Source organism: Temnothorax americanus, unplaced genomic scaffold (assembly GCF_048541705.1).
Source record: "Temnothorax americanus isolate GAGA-0224 unplaced genomic scaffold, ASM4854170v1 Scaffold70, whole genome shotgun sequence".
Classification (NCBI taxonomy): Eukaryota; Metazoa; Arthropoda; class Insecta; order Hymenoptera; family Formicidae; genus Temnothorax; species Temnothorax americanus.
Window position 1 is genome coordinate 686,803 of NW_027509793.1, and position 20,011 is coordinate 706,813.

The window sequence follows — 20,011 nt, forward strand, 5'->3', positions numbered from 1 at the left end:
GTGTGTGTGTGTGTGAACTTGCGTGTGCGTGTGCAGTGCTTGCGTGTGCGTATTGATCAGATTCGGTATTCATTGCATAATAATTGAATTTGTACATTCGAAAACAGAAACTTACAAATATCTTCGAGGTATAGTATTCTTTCTTGCACTACTAATTTTTTTAATATGATCAGTTATTTTTTAAAGGTTAATATATTATATTATATTTCAGAAGTCATTCTGACTAAATGCCCCGAACTACAGTTAAAAGAACTTAACTCCCAATTTAGTCGTTGGTTTTCGGGTGCAAAAGATAGAGAAGGTGGAAAAAAAGAGAGAAATTTAAAAAAGACTCAAAGAAACGAAGGATAATACTTAATAATATATATAATACTCACAAAACATTAAATATATACGAAAATGAGTGTTTCATTTATTTTTTTCATTAAAAGAGTTTGTTTGAAGAACATGAATTTATTTTCTTTTTATTTTGTACACATCTTAAAATCATTTCTGAAGTTTAAGGTGTTTTTATAAAAATAAATCTGGAGTTTTAATAAATGTGGAGTTTATTTCTTTTTCCTCTTTTCATAAAATACCTACATCAACTACATACCATTCTATTTTGCATAATAAGCATTTAAGTCAATAAGATTTACGCCAATACCGCACTCCAATACCGTAGTTACGTCAGTACTGATGCGCCTGCTCTTTCAGCCAATATACTGGGGTAGTATTACATGCCAATACTGGTTGCCACTACTGACACATCACTGGCAAACCAGTACAGAACATCTTTATAATCCCAGACATATGTCAGTATCGCGCCCGTAGTTACGTCGGTACTGCGCCAACACTTTCAGCCTATACTGGCCTAGTACTAAATGCCAATACTGGCTTGCCACTACTGGCGCATCACTGGCAAACCAGTGCAGAACATCGTTATCACCCCAGATATATGCCAGTACAGGGGCCAACACTGGCTGCCGGTACCGCGCCAGTAATGCCAGTACTGGGGCAGTACTGCGCCCTTTGTGGATTTCTTAATGGGTTATTTCCTTTTTCTTCATCTGCTTCTTATTTCTGGTACGCGGCGCACGAGTATCGTCAATCGTCATCGACGACACGCGTCTTTCTCTATAAGACTTTGACGTTAACGTCGTCGTGCAACGGGCGCAATTAATTGATTCGGCAAAAAGAAATCCATTCCCATTGTAAAATTTTTAAATCGAGAAAATTCAATTTGAAACAGAAATTGTATGAACAATAAATAAGAGGGACACGACCGAACATGATATGCAATCAAATCAAGGAAAACGCCGATAGACGGTCGGGATCTTGGTTGGTCTTGGTTGCCTAATAATATTATTTGAGTGAATTACATAATTACGTACAATTCTTCGCCTTAGCAAACAACACGCCGTTCCTTTCGGACTAAACGCGATCTTAACCAAAGCAAGAACGGCAAAATCACATAATTAAGTTGATTATCAATTTAATCATAGTATGACACGTCCAAGGATATGAGAAATACAGGATATATACATATAGGATGTATACGGGTGTAGGACATATAGGATATAATACGTAAAAATCGCGAGAATAATATTATTAGGCAACCGAGATCCAGAAATTGTATAGTTCTTTGGAGACTGAGTTCTCCTTTCTTGCAGAATATTGCTGCAAATGAAGAAATATTCGCGTTAATTCACTACTTGCTTTCGTAATAAAAAAAACTTTTTTTGGCTTGAAAATAATTTTTACTAAATATGTATATAAATTGATTATACGTAAATTAATTAATCATAAAATATTTAATTGCGTGAAAACGGAAGAGGGAATAAAATTGCATCAACTTTATGGAATTTTTGAAGATGAGAATTTTCTTTTTTCAAATCAAAGAATTCGTCGATAATGCGAAACAATTACGTATTATTAATTGAGAATTATTAACTGGAGAATTGTACATTTAAGAGAACAATGGGGATAGCGTTTTTATACATCTTATTGCGTTCGTATGTTTACATATGCCGTAATCCCGATTTTTGCGTGTAACCAGGCGGAAGTGCACAAATCTTGCTCCGGTCTGCGCGTCATAAAAAAGAGATTATTTCAGTTCCCTTAAATGACGGAAGCTGAAAGAACGATTATGTTTTCTTAATGTTTGAATGATTGAGTACATTGTAACTTTCTGCTTTGTCATTAAAGTAACGGAGAACATTATATTCTAATTATTTTATCGTTATTAAAAGAATTGTCAAAAATGCATCAATTTTAAATATAAAACTGGAATAAATAAAATTAAATAAGATAGTATAATTAAATCAGATAACACATAATTAAACTAGATAATAAAATTGAATGAGAATAAATAAAAAAATTTATTTATAAATAAAATTATCTGTTGTATTTATTCTTGTAAGCGAGCGATATGAGAATATTACGTTTCCAGCATCGTCGTTTTCTCTTTTCTAAATTCAGTCGCGCAATTTCCACAGCGTTGTTTGTTTTCAAAATCATCGTAAAATGTCATTGTATCTCTTCTCTTTTGCTCGTTTTCAAAACTCATTTCGCATTACTCAATGTTTTTCGTTACCCTTACGAGTTCTTCGAACATTCTCGCACCGTTCGTTATTTCACCGTAATTCGATCGGCCATAGTTCTTCGTCACTATGGGAACGATTCTCTCTCGTGTGTATATAACCCCCTTTCTAGTACACGGATAAATCATAAAACCGTCTGTCGTTTCCGGCAGGATGGACGAGAATCGACTTTGGCGTTTCCGGGTCCAGGTGCCATAAACTCCCTCCTCCCCCTACGCCATTTCTCCCCAGAATAACGTTTCGTCCCGAACTCGTTACCGTCGCGCAGAAGAGCTGAACCCTCGTTGGCTGTCGGCGTTCATCCGTAGCCATTTCCGGAACCCCCGTTGACGTACGTACGTACTGAGGGGAAGCCGGAGGAACAGTGACTTCATCCACCCGCCGAGCGTGGCCTAGTAGACAGCGCACTGGTCTATTGAGCAAAAGGTCCCGGGTTCGATTCCCGGTAGAGCTAGAAAATTTTATTCGCTCGTTCTCCTCTCGGAAGGCAATGGCAAACCACCGAGAGAGTATCCTGCCACGAGAACTTCTCTTAAAAAAAAATAAATAAATAAATAAAAAAATTCCCCTTCGAAATCGGCGTTAAATTGTAGGTTCCATATACAATGTGTATAATCTACGTGCGCAACACATGTATATGAAGAGAAGTCACCACGCTCGGACACGAGTAATAGGACTGAGGAGGATTATTAGCTTACATCAATAAGCTTACATTGGTCCTTTAAATTGTCTAATTGCTTAAATGGTCTAATCTATTATAAGATAAAAATTTCGACAACATTTGTACTTATAAAACGGCCCAACATTGGGCCAGTACCGTTTGCCGTTGTGCCAGTACTGGCCGCCAGTACTGTGCCAGTACAGATTTGACACAGGAGTGTAACGCCAATAACGGACGGACCAGTACTGGGCATATAACTGGACCAGTACTGGGTATATAACTGGACCAGTACTGGGCATATAACTGGACCAGTATTGGAATAGTATCGTTTGCCGTTGTGTCAGTACTGGCCGCCAGTACTGTGCCAGTACAGATTCGACACAGGAGTGTAACGCCATGCCAGTACTGGCATGTTAATCGCCAGTACTGGTTCAATACTGGCAATAACGGACGGACCAGTACTGGGCATATAACTGGACCAGTATTGTATTTGTTAATAAATGCATTTAAAAAAATGCATTTTTTTTAATCGATAGAGTATCATAGAAAGTATGTTCTCCTCAAATTTTATTAAAATCGGTTGACCATTATAGATTTTATTCGAATTATATATATATAAACGTGTTTTATCCTATAGCTTTCTCAATATTTGATATAGCGATCTATATCTAATTCTATTAAAGTTTTCAGTTTTTTCTACCCCAATTTCATATATAATTAATTAAGATTTGGTTAATTAGTTCTAGAGTTACAGACATCTCGTACATACATAGAACCCTGATAAAGTTTAGTCTAATCAACCAAATTTTTTATATATGAAATAAATATATATAAAAAATTATAAATATATGTAAAAGATTATATATCATGCAATTATATATGAATTTTGTCTAGTAGAACCCTTTGCTCACAAAGCTTCCTCTATGAGAAAGCCAAAAAAATAAATATTAATAATTATACATTAAATAAAATAAAAGCTTCCGGTAATAATAAGGAAGCAATGTGCAAGTTTGTAATTTGCACCCTTTTTTTGATATTATATTATTTTTTTGCAGTAAATAATATAACGACATCAAAATATGCAGATATATGTATGCTATAGTATTATATATTTGTAATATGTAAAAGATTTAAAAGAAAGATGATATTCAAAAAGTACAAATGAATAAATCATGTACAAATATGTAAATTGAGATGTAGCAGTCTCATCGTTATGCTCGTCTCGAGAATTTTTGTAAACGGTCTTTATGCGTATAATTATAGCGAAGTAAATGCACTGGCACGCATTTGCCAGTGCATTTACTCGCAGTGATATAGCTCCTACAAAGTACATCGAAGGTCAGCATAAATCTGTCTTTCGACGTTTTTTCCCCAGGACGCATTAATTTCTGCGGATTACCAACGGTCTGTCGTGACAACAGATCCTTCCAAAGCGAGCAAACGGTCACATCTACCTGCGATGATCGTAAATATATACATATCGAGGTGTGTTGAGTAATACTTGTTATAAGAACGTACGCATTTCGATTAAAATGCTTATAGGATACAAGATATAATTTCGACTCAAGAATTTCACATAGAATTTATAATCATTTTTCACAGATAATTTGCACGAGATTAATTCCTCGAGTTTTGAAATTTTGTAGTGTTTTTGTTAGAAGAAAGTGCATTACTGTGGTTCATTGCGTACAATCTTCCCAATTAGTCCTAATATTTTCAACGCCAATCTCTTTCGCTACAATTCCTGGAACGCTTTTAACGCTCATCGCAACAAAACGCGACTTAGGGTACTTATAAAAGGCGAAATTGCTATAATCTTCTCGGCGAAGTTGTGGCAAAAGGACTCAACAATGCGCCGGGAATGACGTACGCTTCATAACGCTTCTGCGAACCGCAGAGTTCTACCTCGGACTGGAAAAGGCACGTCTTCCGCGAATAATAAGAGATCGATAGAAGATTACTACGGCGCCATAGAGTCCCAATTACCCGCATGCAGCTGATTCGCCGGCGAGAATGTCAAAAGCGCGAGGAACTCGTGAAATGCAGCAAAGTACATTTGCGACGCGCAATCAAAGAGAAGTGCCCGTGAGAAGCATACATTGGCAGGGCTCAAATAAAGAAGACCGAGAAAAATTAGCGACAAGAAATGGCGTATGAGTATCGAATAGATCCACTCGCCGGTACCTTTTTGCCTGGTCCCTGACATTTTCATTAAGAGCCCGTCCTTTTAGAATCTTCATGGTTATTTATAGAATGATCAACGAGTCTCAAGGCGTGCCGATTCTTCTACGTTCAAGAAAAAAAGAAAAAAAGAGAAAGAAAAAGAAATAGCTCGAACATCGACCGTACTATAGTTAATTACCGCAAATTCGATACACATATTAAAAGTTCTAATAATATGCGTTGTGCGAGTTATATAATAATTATGTTACAAAATTTCATTATTGTTGTTAATTATCTCAAAACGACTTATGCTAAAAGAAATGTTCCACAACTAAATAATTACTAAATAATTATCACTAAAAAACTGATCTCGATTAAAAGCATAATACAAATCAATTAATTGCACAATAATAATAATAATAATAATAGTAATAATACAAGATACAAAATAGTGTACGTTCAATGCAAAATTTTCCCAGCAATCTTTCCTTTTATATTAGAAAGTGCATAGTGTGAATTGTTACAGCTATCAATATTGATTTCTCGATATTCCCGAGTAATGAACGATAACGTGTTCCGTTGCGCAATTTCTCTTGGACAAGTAAGGGTGATCTAAGTTGTTTGTAGGAGCGTAATAATCAACTGGAAATAACAAATAACGATGTACACGTGAAGGCAATCTAGCGCAATGATTACCGCTACCTGGCTTTAATTAGGCGGGACTGACCGGGGAGAGTACCAGATATCCTTCGGTAGTCATCTCGGAGGTGTCTCGGGATACCAGTCACGAGCGTTTACGTAAAAGATTCCGACCGTGAGATCCCGGGGCGCTATGCCGGCGGCGAAACAATGCGCCGTTAATTCGCGAATTAATTCGCCAACGCGAACAGTTATAACGACGGCGGCGACGACGACCGATCGGCCAGCCGGTTCAAGAAGTTTCGTCCGGTCGATCGATCGATCGCGTGAGACTCACTATGCGGGACGACGACTAACGATTGGCATACTCCGATCGCGCGTAATGACGAAGCACGCACGCGGAAGAAAGGCCGAAGTCGTTTAACCGCCGCTTTTCCATGTCATTACGCCGATCTGCCATTTTATATTTAGTCGGTGGGGATTCCAATTAGCTTCTCTCTCCGTCGTGCGCCTTATAAGAAAGCGTAGGACGGGTATATCCCGTACACCATATATATGGCGGTATCCATTGACGGCGGGGAGCAAAGGCGCTGACCTTCGGAAGGTCATCCGTCCTGCAGCGATGTACGATATGCTTCCGTGTACCATTCGTGGTAGCAAGGGCCCCGTGACGCCCGGTAAGGAATATTGATCTTACGTGCGGCGAATTAAATCGTCGTTACCTAACGAAGCGCGACGGACGAGCTAATATAGAAATAATTAACCAGCCATGCCGGGTTAAAAATCATTACCGCGCGACGGTCGTGTTAACTCTCTCGTAAATCAGTCCCCGCGATCTCTCGTTGCCGTTACACAAGGAAAAATGATGGTGGTACTATATATTTACATTCTAAAACTCGTAATTATTAACCAGAAACCGAGATTATCATCTCTGTAAAGTTGGCACCTCAATTTTGGAATTTTGATATAATTGATAGAATTCTAACCCTTTTCCCCAAAGAGTTCTACAGTTTCTGATAAGTTAAAAAAAAAAAAAATTTTATAATTTAATTTAATTTAAATTATTTAAAAATAAGATGCTTATATATATATATGTTATAGTCAAAGCCCGAAACGCGGGCATTCCTAGGATTGACTAGTCAATCCTGGGGAACGACCAAGCGTCTTGGTCAAAGCCCGAAATAAGTTTTGCGTTTCTGCTTTTGACTAGTCAATCCTAGGAATAACTAATACGGCTGGTCAAAGTTAGAAACTAAGAAAAATCACTTCGGATTTTGACTAGTCAATCCTATGTGTGGCTTAATTCGGACTGTGTGACTGTTAACAAATAAAATCAAGATATTTTTTACTAAATTAAGTTCTTATTGTTAACATAATGTAGCTTTTTATTTAGTCGGGAATCATTGTTTGTTAAAAAGTTATTAACAAAAAAAAGTTTAGAAAATATAGCAGCTAAATTGAATATTAGAAAGCATAAATGACTAATATACAATATATATGTTGAAATAGTTCACGCATACACTTTCCACGCGAAACGAGGTGGGTTCATGACGCGCTTTACAAGCTCGTTTAAGTACATGCGTGGAATTTATCCTCTGACTATCCTGACTATATTAAATTGTAGATGTTATATGCATACACACACACACACACGGGGGGTGCGAAGGGGGGCCTTCGGCCCCCCTCCCCCGCATCCACCCCGCCGGTAAGCAGCGTGGAACTCGCTTTACAACTTAAAGTACATGCTAAGTTGTAAAGCGAAATTATAAAGTACATGCATGAGAAGGGGGTGCAAGGGAGCAAAATCCCCCCGCCCACGCATGTACTTAAACGAGCTTGTAAAGCGCGTCATAAACCCATGTGGCACCTCGTTTCGCGTGGAAAGTGTATGCGTGAACTATTTTAACATATAGGAAAATAATTTATATATATATGCAACGTAATTGGAAAAGTTGTTAGACCGATTCTTTCAATTCTAACAATATAAATTATTTACTGAAAAGGAAAATTAAAAACAGAAAAAAAATAAAATATTTATAATTGTATTTTCTTTTTTCCGATTAGTTTTGATAATTTGTACAAAATTAACAATAATAGAAAATAGAAATACCAAAGATTATATAGAAGTTTGAAAACAAATAACAAATACTGTCCTTTCATTATCACGCATGTGTCAAAAAGGTTTGATTATTTTTTATTCGTGCGCGTATATTTTGAAAAAGGCTTCCTCTAACTTAATAGATTACTACTTACGCGGTGCTATTAATCTACAAAAATTAAATTGTGTTCCCTAGGGATTTTCGTTAGTACCAACGTTATCCCCTCTACTTTTTCGGGAAACTGTTGTGTAACCCATTTTTAAACTTAAGGAGAAAAAAACTATGTACAAAAGTAAAAAAGTAAATAAAAAGCTACGTCATGTTAACAATAAGAACTTAATTTAGTAAAAAAAATCTTGATTTTATTTGTTAACAGTCACACAGTCCGAATTAAGCCACACCTAGGATTGACTAGTCAAAGTCCGAAGTAATTTTTCTTAGTTTCTAACTTTGACCAACCGTATTAGTTATTCCTAGGATTGACTAGTCAAAAGCCGAAACGCAAAACTTATTTCGGGCTTTGACCAAGACGCTTAGTCGTCCCCAGGATTGACTAGTGAATCCTAGGAATGCCTGCAATTCGGGCTTTGACTATAACATATATATAAGTATCAAAGATTATAATTAATAACGTTTTAACGATTAATCGGACCAAAACCAATGGTCGAATCGTCACGATGATAAATTATTGCCAGTTAGGCCGATTCATACGTCTTAGCTTTTTTTTAGAAAAAGAGTTCTAGCGATTTAAAAAAGAAGATCATCGACATCCGATTATATATTCGCCGCGTGCAAATATACGTCCAGAAGAAAATGACAGTCACGCGCAAGTCGTAAATGCAAAGTGCGTCGGGCTGAAGATAAAGCGCAGTCGCGATATCACTCGATGAAATTCAAAACGGCTCTATAGCGCGCAAATACTCCTCCCGATCTTTGACCCGGTCCGGCACAGAGCGAAAAGATATTAATGACGCTCCGTGGGGAAAACAATGAGGCGCTTGGTGCCTCGTCGCTGTAATCAGCGTTTCTCAAGTCAATAATCATTTCGCGGCGGAACGGACAATTACGAAGACAATGACACTCGCGCAACGTTTCTCCCCTAAACACAGACATTAATATTCCTGCGTTCCGGGCTAATTATCGGATAGCTGGGCGTGCACCTATAGGCATGTGAAAGTACTTGCTAACGAAGCGCAAAGAGTCCATCTAGGAAATCACACGCATAAGTCGTCTTTGCGTTTAATTTCAAACTTTTAAGATCACTTCGCGGTAGTAAATTTGTGAGATGTTTGTAGAAATATAATAAATACAAATTTTAAAAGTTTGTAAAAATATCTTATTCATAAAATTACTAATAACAAGTATTTCCTGCATAATCAAAACCTTTTTTCAGAGAAATAATAAGCAGTCACGTAGCATTGAGATTTCTTGACCTTTCTCGGAGTTCTCTGACGATTTGAGTTCATCCACGTCGCAAGTAAACGCACGATAAAATAATAATTTGTGCGAAGGAGGACGATGTCCGCGAGCCTCGGCAGCAAGTGGACAAGAGGCTTAGTCTCAACCGAATAAAATGGTCAGGCGTGACACACTTATTCAGATACAGTTGCAAAAAGCACGGTGGCAAATAAAAATTGATATTTTTGATTAGCGACGGCGATCATTGTTATGCAATTCGCCGCGTAGCGGTCCATCTCGCGGATTCGCGGAAAGTGGCACGCCATCTGCTTGGTGAACATATGGCGAACATAGCGTAAGTCATTCAAGTCGGCGAGTATTACCTCGATACTTATAATAACTCGGTATATTAACTGTTATGCGCGTTCTTGTAATTGCTGACTGTCTTGAATGTCCGACAACGGCAGACGACACCACGATGCAGCGATATTGTGTCCTGCCTGGGGTAACGCGGCGCCGATGAGAAATTCAACAGTGGAAAAGTCACGCGACTATGATCTTGTCATTCCAGTTTGTGGGTTCACGAAGGTGTACGAAGGTTACCAGTCACGGATATCTCGAATTCAACGTGAAATTTCAAATTACGGGGTACCAACGCACAGTAATTGATTACACACGAAGTATAATACGCAACCGTTAATTATGTGAGCAAATATCGCGTTTGTGATTTGATTGCCAATGAAAATCGAGCGGATTTACTGACGATTTGCAATCTGAAAGTTAACAAAAAAACTAAACAAAGGAGAATCAAGAGATCAAGATAATCCAAAGAGCAGAACTCTTGGGATCTTACAAGTCTAGAACATATCGAACAATAAACATTCTACATTTCGGTGATAATATACTTAAATCATTAGTTATTCCATTTCACTGATAATTAAAAAAACAAAAAGAGTGCAACAAGAAATTCCAATTTTAAAATTGCAAATCGTCGAGATTTCTGCGAACGCTTATGCGGATCTCACGCGCAAAATACGGAAATCGTGAGGAAACGGATGTTCCGAGCTGGTCGAGGAAAAGGAGTCGCGGAGTCACGGCGGGAAAAGAAGGAAAAGGCTTGACGACTCGGGGAGAGATTCCCGAGCACGCGAGCCTGCGCGATACAGTTTATTTGAACTGGGGATCCACGAAGTGGGGAGACACAGCTCGGCGTTAGCGCACGGCCGCGTCTCTGCGGTTTGCGAACTTTAGTCGCGCGATCTCGTCCGAAGTGTCGAGGCACTTCTTCGTCGAGAACGCCTCTCGCAGCTACGCTCTGATCGACCAGTCGTTCGATGGGTCGATCGTGCCGTGTACATTCGATCCCTTCGAGAAAAGCCGAACGCTCCACCGGAAATCTCCGTTGGTCCGGAAACCGAAAATTTCGTGTGACCGAGTCACGAAAGAATTGCGCGTTCGAGTCACGAAAAAATCCAACGAGTGGTTCGGAATCTTTACTTCGGTGTCGTTTCGACATCGATGACAATATTTGAAGCGTTTTCGTAATATATTTATGAATATATTACGCATCTTCTGTGTCGGGCGAAATCGACACGTGCATCGGTTCTAGTTGCACATCACGCGTGTGAGAATGCTTCATATGAATTGACGCTTTTGATGGATACGACGGAGCTTCGTTAAGTTTCGATGATCGACGAGGTGAGTGAGAAAGATAATTACAGTGAATGGGATCGAATTTGACCCGAGTAGCACAATCTCCAAAATCCACCATGTGCCCCAAAAATCGTGAAAAATCACAGATGTATAAAGGTTAGAATGGAACATTTTATGAAGTTCGAAGTGGATTTCGTCAATGATAATCGTTGTTCTTTCTGTTCATATCCTCGGGTATGGAGTAACAAACAAGGATATATTACAAGAACGTAATATATAAAGATATATATAATCACATCATAATTCTGAGCACTTCAAAAGATCATATATCATTTTATTATTAAATTTTTTTGTGCGCTTTATATCATATGCACAGAATTTAGAATCTAAGTTGTAATTTTTGAAACCATTATTAGGTGTCCCAGGTTTTTTTACCCTACACAAACTTTAATAGTATATTCTATGAGTAGAAATAAGGAGAAAACGTTACATATGTATAAATATAGATCTCAAAATGCTTTATTAGAAAGTTATAGCAAAAGTTAGAATTTCGTATTAAAGAAATAATAATAGACTTAATATATAAATACGTAACACATGCCGATATTTACCTTATTTGCTTCTTCTAGTTCTGCTTACTATTTGAAATAGTTAAAGATGATCATAACAACTTGTATGAATACAAGTAATGAAAAGTATCTTCTAGAACATTATCCCAAAATGCACAAAAAAATATACGGATATTCATTTTGTGCGCGGTTCGTGTGCAGAGGATTCAAGGACTTTTGTTAGAGATCAACGAAGATTTCCTAACAGAAGTGCTACATCACACGCCCGGTCTTTACCAATGTTTGCAGTTACGCTTAACGGGTTTAAATTCTTAAAAATAAATTCAATATTGCATCAATGTACGCAATGCTTGTAATTGAAATAAGCGGACGACACTTTGAAATGCAGACTTAAGTGAAATTATTTCTTGCACATTTCGTACTTTTGCTATAACGTTCTAATAAAGTATTTTGAGACCTATGTTTATACAACATTTTTTTATATTTTTGCTCGTAGAACATATTATTAAAGTTTGTATAAATAACCTAGGATATCCTATATTTATCACACTTTAAACGTGCAATATGTTAATTAATAACGATCGATAATCTTCAATATTGAACTCACAATTTACTTTCACTGTGCTGAAACATATTAGATCCTCACACGTGGAAAATTCTTATTAACTTATATATACTCAAATTAAAATCTCCTGCTTTGTTCCTGTATTTAATTAATCATCATATAATTAGAAAGTTGCGCGCAACGCAGAAACTTTCCTAAACTCGATTAAAATCTAGCTGGCAGGGTTACGTGCTTGGCGGCACGATAGGTCTTCTGTAGGAAAATTACGTCAGGGATGCTCGCAATGCACACAACGGCCGCGTGGAAAACATAAAACATTTGCAGCTTAGAATAGCCACTAATGGGCGAATTGCTAAATCTGCACTTTCACTTCGCACTTCTATTATGCACACAAACGCAGCGAGGCTTTTTAGCTTAACTCTGCGTGAATACGGCTTAATTACTCGATATCGCGAATTCGCGCAATTCGTTTCTTGTCAGGTTTACGTCGACTTATATCATGTTCGACAAAACGGACGCTTTAACACTTGACGTCTATCATACGTGACGGACGTCATCTTTAAACCGCAGACAATAGTAGAGACAGACTCTGTAGGGAGTCGAAATAAAAAAGTCTTGACAAAAGGATTCCATTCCCGTCACAATCGCTTGTAGTCCCTTTGAAAATTTCGGTCAAAACGTAATTGTCCGTTATAAACGTACGTGTGTAACAGAAGGTGGAGACGCGATTTCTGAAAAAGATCGTGCACACGCGTGGAATAGCAAGTTTTCGTTCGCGTGCAAGATGCATACTAACATGCGGGCGATCCGTAAGACAAACAAACGGCACAGGAAACACGGAAAAACGGAGGTTTGTAAAGGTACGTACGCGTCATAGCCGGTCGCCGTAATAATTCACGATACCTTCGTCACGGTCGCTTTAATCACAGGTAATTAAAACCCCATTACTTGGCGATTATAGAAGTTTCGCGGAAGAAAACATTCTATCGCGAATAACGAGGAAGAAGCCGCGGGTTCACAAAAAAAAAAGAATTCCCCATTCTCATGTGTATTCATGTATTCATGACCGGAATCGCGGATGATGCCCGGAAAGTCCCCCGCCCGCGCATCATACCTTACATATATAGAATATTAATTCCCGCCATTCGTATGCGATGTACGCAATATCGCCGCGAATGCGCGTAGCCGTGGAATGTCGCAGGTGCAAGTCACTCAAGAAAGTGCATTATGGACTGCGTAGCATTATGACAGCGAGCATAAATAAATTATATTCCACGTCGCTCTCGGAGCTACTAACGGACACAAATCATCGTTCCTAATTACGTGAAAATCCCGGGAATACAGAATCGAAGAGCGGAATCGGATTAGCGGAATCTAAAACGTCTGTAGCCCAGAGAAAGTATAATGATTGAGCATATCTGCACCGACGGCGGCTCCAGGCAGGCTCGCGCCCAGACCCTTCTGCGCACACCGCCGCGACCCTCCCACGATCTAATGATTGAGCATATGAGTAATAGACTTTTTGGCGGCCGGTACGAGTGAGCAAAATAGGTCGTAAGCGAAAGTAAAACTGACAGTTTCGTTTAGCGGTATGTCAAGGTATCAGGTTAAAGAGAGTAAGAAAATAATATTGAGTAATAGACTTGTGTGAGATATGTAACGATATTTATAAATCGTTCGCTCTGATACGTTCTGTCCTGTGTCACGACGATGCGCAATGCCGCGTTTCTGCCGCTTATGGCTTCAAAGCGACTTCAAGACGGAGACGACATTTCGCAAGTAACAGAGCACGCCGATTTACCATTCCGCCCACGTTTCTCCGCGACACAGAGCCGCTTATCTTGAAAGACAAACACCGGTGGCGACACACTGGTATGCCACGGAAAGATAATCATCGTCATAAATTCATCATCATCATCATCGTCAAGGCGCCCGAAGTGTAATCACTCATTAGCTCACGCGGTTTGCCGCCAGCGCATCACTGTCAAGACTGTCATACTTCGCGAAATGACTAAATTTTTCGAGGGTAGTTGAAATAACGGAGAAAAAGGGAGAAATACATTTTATTCTGACATTGCTAGGTGCATATCGTTATATGCAAATAGAAAACGAGCTAATCATTGCGAGAATCGCGTTATATCAATTCGTGAAATTTTTTAATAATATTAATAATTATAAAGCAATTTATAACGCCTTTTCGTCCCATTAAATGATTCTACAAATCGACTTTTTACAACGACTTTAGGAGAATGCCAGACTCATTTTCCAGTGTCAGTTGCATGCCAGACTCTTCTAAAACATTTCTTTATACAAAAAACAATAAATATATAAATGCTCAGAACTAATCAAATTCTTCCAACATAAGTGTTTTTTCGACAAGATCAAAGGCGCCGCAACGCCCATTCCAGCGAGACAGCGCAGCCAGACTCTGCATTTCATCAACAACACTATTAAAACAAAAGAAATTACTTTGTTCCAAGACTAATCAAATCGCTGACACTTTTGTGTCGCTACCTCCCGTGCTATTATAAATCACTTTATAATGATTAAAGTTGTAAGAATTGTTTCGAACAAGATTAAGATTTTTTTTAAACGATTGAAGTATAATGGTAATTTTTTTAAACTTTAGGATTATGCAACAACTTAGTGCTGTGTTAGACGGTGTCTCATTTTCATCAAGTATGCGGACAGAGAGTAAATTCATCTGATTTCTGACATTTATAAAACAAGAAAATTTTTTCGACAACGTGAAACATATACATTCCACCGCGCAGACTAGTGAAATGTAAAAGGAACAAAAAAGAGAGTTTGGTGCGAATACTCTGTGAGAGATACTGGTGTCGCGATGTCGTCGAGTGGTGAATTTTCGACGTTGTCGAGCGGCGAGGCCACCGGAACTGGCGAGGACTCGTTGCCGAGCTCGAGAGAGGCGACCGCCGAGGCCGCGGGTTCCGGCGGTGGTTTCGTGCCACTGCGCGAGTTCCTGGACAGATTCTCACTACCAAGGGTGGTCAGGGTCGAAGGTGCCGGTGGAAGGCCGATACTGCTGTACAAGCAACAGCAGAGATCGCTCCGAGTCACGGCTACGCTGCTGATGCATCGTTACCGTCACGATGTCAAAGTGGGACCGGAAATAGTCATCCCGGAAGGCTATCCTGGTAAGTACAATCTCAAATAGTACTTGTTTGTACACTTGTGTTCATTTACGTCAACGAATTTAGTAAAAAATAAGACTGAGCAGAGAAGCAAATTCCTTCTCTCTTAAAACATTAAAAAATGCAATTGATTTAAAAATGTAATTCTAGAAGAAATTAAAAACCTTTTTTAAGCTCTATTTTAAATAAGAGAACAATAATTTGTATTTCTAGTACTTTGAAATTTCTGAGATATATTTCAATTCACTAGTAAATATATCTTCCAATAGAAATAAAATCCATACTATTTTTGTACACTTTCAAAATAAATGATTAAAAGGTTAGAATATAATACGGAACGAAAAATGTATAATTAATAATGAATGGCAAATCGCACACGCGAAGACGCTGTATGGTATTAACTACCCGTCGCATTCCGGCCTTTGACTCGACGTATCGATCACGATGATCGATTGTGCTCGCGGAATTGTATCGGAAACCCGATCTGGGATTAAAGATTGCGGTGTTGCGTAACAGGATGTCACGCAGTATGTTACAACTAATGGATTGACTCGAAAGAGATTTCTTCGCAAACAACTACGATATTTAAACGCTTCTTTTTCAATTATAAAAAAGATCGTTTATGATTTCATTTAAGTGCGTGTCAATTCATTCGTAATTTTTATTTTTATCGATCAGTAGATAACTAAATAAGATACCTAAATTGTGCAATTATATTTTTTTACGACTCGAATATTTAAATATACGACATAAAGATTTTCTCGTGAATCAAGGAGGCAAACAAAACACGCGTCCATTTGTCCATTTATTTATCCACGCTTAACTGTATACATGTAATCAAATCAAGTTATAGTAGGCACAGTGGTGATTTAACCTCAGCAAAAGAAAGTAATAGATGATCGTGGGTGGCGGTTTAACAATGAAACTACGTTTATTCTGAGACAGGGAACGACGTGAGCTACACGCGAGTTTGATCAACGATTTATAATAGATATTCCAATAGATGTAAAATTCAGGGAAAAAATGTTAACGATCCCTATAATAATGAAAATGACTCTCAAAAAAATACTAAAAAAATAGGAACTGTTTTGCGAGATATTTTCAGTTTTATATCTATTAGTATCTGCTTTTTCTTGTGAAACATCGAAATGCAAAATGCAATGACGACGCGACGTGATGCCACAAGGACCGTTCGACAGGTATTACTCAACGCCCAGAAACACATATAGACGTGGCCTCGCGCATAATCTACATAGAAACGTTTCAATTTTCTCGGGTGCAGCGTATCCACACACGTTACATCTGCCACGGCGGCAACAACAATTTCTCACGGCCGTAATCGCGCTCGCGAGCGTGTTAGCGTATACTCTCTCGGCGCCGCGCCGGTTCATAGTTCTCGCTGGCAAGAAGTACGAACGAACGAGCGGAGCGCGAGCGTCGGCCTATAAATAGTGAAGCAAAGTATGAGGTATACATGAGGTAACGCGGCAGAGCGTGTTGCGAATTATAATTTAATATCGTACCGGCTTGTAATGCCGCGAGTACGTTCGCAATAATGTCTATGCGCCAGAAACGTATGCGAATGTACGAATCTCACGACGATTCCCTGGCGCATCGAACGAAATAGACAGCGAGGGAAAAGAAAAAGAGAAAAAGAGAGAAAAGAAAATCTAGTCGCAGGAAGGAAAGACAGAGAAAAATACGTGCTAGAAAGGACAAACAGCACGATAACGTATCATTCAGTTACATCGGGCGCGGGTAGGTGTATATAAAATAATACCTCCCGCTCGTATTAACATAACGCCTGACGATACTTTCTTTTCAATGAGCCGCCATGAATACATTTTAATAATAATGTAAACATAAAAAATGTAAATTTAATAATGTAAAAATTTTAAATATTTTAATCATGTAAATGTACTTCAAATTCTTAGTCTGAATCATAATATGTTTCTATAATTTAGTTTTTTAGTTTAAATATATCATAACAAACTGTTTATTGCAACTCGAAGAAATGATGTAAATTCATAAAACATGACATAATGCAAGAAAAACATGCTTATCACTGATCGTGATACATACAAAAACGAGATATTCTATATACATATGTTACATTATAATTCATATCATCCGTGGATTTTTATTTTTTAAATCTTATTGTTCTTTTATATACAAGTATATTTTATTCTTAAAAACGTTTGTTTTTTTTCTTCTCTTTCTTTTCCTTTCGTCTTGCGTTCCGGTACCCGACGACGGAGAACACCGGTAAGACATTAATGTTGTATACGATCGTGAGGTGTTACAAAATTTTTAATTGCTTTACGCCTTATACATATTTACTGTGACAATTATTACTAGTTGTTTATTATAAATAAAAACGAATCACTCTTGTGTATCGGTTAAATTGCTACATTAAAGTGTTGATATTATACTCGTTCAAAGTGCGTCTCAATCGATTCCCCTAAAAAATCTCGCCCCCTCTCGAAAGAGAGCGCTTTAATTGTAACTTCTCTTACACTTCTAACCGGATTGTCCATTGCGTTCCACCTTGAATTTTTTTTACAGTCGTTTATTAGAATTGCCCTGCTTTTAAATAGAGCGCTTTTAAATGTATTATTATTAAACTACTGATATCGATATATTATTAGTAATTTAATATTAAAGCTTGACAGAGTGACGTAAACTAATTCGCTCATAGTAATAACAAGTATTATGCGTTCAAATTCTCGAAAGCTAGCTTCTTTACTATGCTCTCTCTTTATGTCGATCGATTCGGATAAAAATCTCCGGTCTTTCTTTCTCTCGCGATATTCCTGATACATAACGCACGGGACGCCGGGATTGGCGTGGAACGAGATTACGTCGACGAGCGCAACGGGGACTCGCTCGCTCGCTCGCACGAGGCAAAGCAGCGAAAGTTGAGATACCGCTTTGTAAAAGCGATCTGACAATAAACGGCCGAGGTAGAAAACGAAGACCTCAAACATTGTAAGATACACTAGACCGATATAATCCGATCGGTCGTCGTTAGAATTAGTTACTGTGTAATACTTTGCAAGTATCAGCGCTTGTTAAGCGTCAGATTTTTGATACATGAAATGAAAAATTTTGATCTTCTATCCCCCCCCCCCATTAGATTATGTTGTCATCTCATAATTCTCCGTGTTTGGTTACAATTGCTTGCTAACGAAGTCCGCCCCTAACCCCGGCGCAACCCCGTGTGTTGCACACACCAAGCGATTCATGTCAAGGTGTTGGTCAATACGCTGGGCGGATTAATCGCCGAAGCGACCATGAATGCACGCGCGTGAGCGTTTGATCGCGCGCGTGATTACACGCAAGTATAATCAGCTGCATAAGAATAATTTTTTTAGGGGACTAAACATACAGGTTGAATTTACAACTTGCAAGCGGAGCACGGTGTCTTTTCCATTTGCGGATTTAAAACTTACTTGCTGTTATTTCTTTAATCAAAAAACAACTTTAACTATAATATATATTCATATGATCCCCTTTATCTAAAGGATAAGCAATGTGATTTCTGCCCAATGCCCTGTCAACTCGTGAAAAAATTCAAGCAAGCGCGAGTAAACGGTGGGAGTAACTATAACTCTCTTAGGCCCAGTTTCATAAGTGTCGGTTAACTTTTAACCTTAGATAAGGCTAATCTACAACGTGCTCTTTGTTTCCTGTTTTCTGCTCTTAATTGCGAAATACGAGATAGTCGCAAAGAGGTTAAGAGCAGAAAACAGAATGGAAGCAAAGAGCACATTGTAAATTAGCCTTCACTCTTCGTCTCTTTCTAACGTCCCCCTTAGAAAAAAACGAAGAGTAAGTTAATCTATGATTAAAAATTAACCGACACTTGTAAAACTAAACCTTAACGAAACAAATAGCCAAATGCTTCGTCATCTAATTAGTGACGCGCATGAATGGATTAACGAGATTCCCACTGTCCCTATCTACTATCTAGCGAAACCACTTTCAAGGATACGGGCTTGGAAAAATTAGCGGAGAAAGAAGACCCTGTTGAGCTTGACTCTAGTCTGACACTGGGCAGAAATCACTGAGGTCCTCGCGTCAACTTCGTCGTGTCCTCTTTTAAGCCCGAACTACGTCGTAATCATAAGAGTTCAAACTGAGGCAACTCATACGATAAGCTTACGATAGCTGTTACGACGAGCATTACGATCGCTTACCATAAATTTCAAGATAGATGTAAATCTAGCTTTAAATATTCGCTATATATCGGAGAGAAAAATTTATCGAATTTTCAGCGGGTTTCTGAAGAGGTGATTATATATTGAGAAAAATAAAAGAAATAAAAAAAATAAAAAGATATAACTATAAAAAATAATCAGTTGGACGATAAACAAGGAAAGATTTTTTTTTCTTATGCCGGTATAACTATAACTATAGGCACATCAACGTGGTGACATGCTAATACATAGCTGGCAAGATTGAAAAAATGTCTAAACCTACGCACGGCGTTCAGATCTATGGACAAGCCGTATTGAAAAGTCTAAT

At 38.3% G+C, this 20,011-nt stretch overlaps 1 protein-coding gene across 4 annotated transcripts in view; it reads left to right on the forward strand.

Annotated features, from left to right (window-relative positions):
- Positions 1-10,802: 10,802 nt before the first annotated feature.
- The window catches only part of LOC143906414 (uncharacterized), a 38,807-nt gene continuing 29,598 nt past the window's right edge, over positions 10,803-20,011 (forward strand). For all 4 annotated transcript variants that reach the window (XM_077422504.1, XM_077422505.1, XM_077422502.1 and 1 more), the window contains exons 1-2: positions 10,803-11,240; positions 14,959-15,487. In XM_077422504.1, coding sequence (XP_077278630.1) covers positions 15,175-15,487 — 313 coding nt within the window. In that variant the 5' untranslated portion in view covers positions 10,803-11,240; positions 14,959-15,174. The remainder of the gene's footprint in view (positions 11,241-14,958; positions 15,488-20,011) is intronic.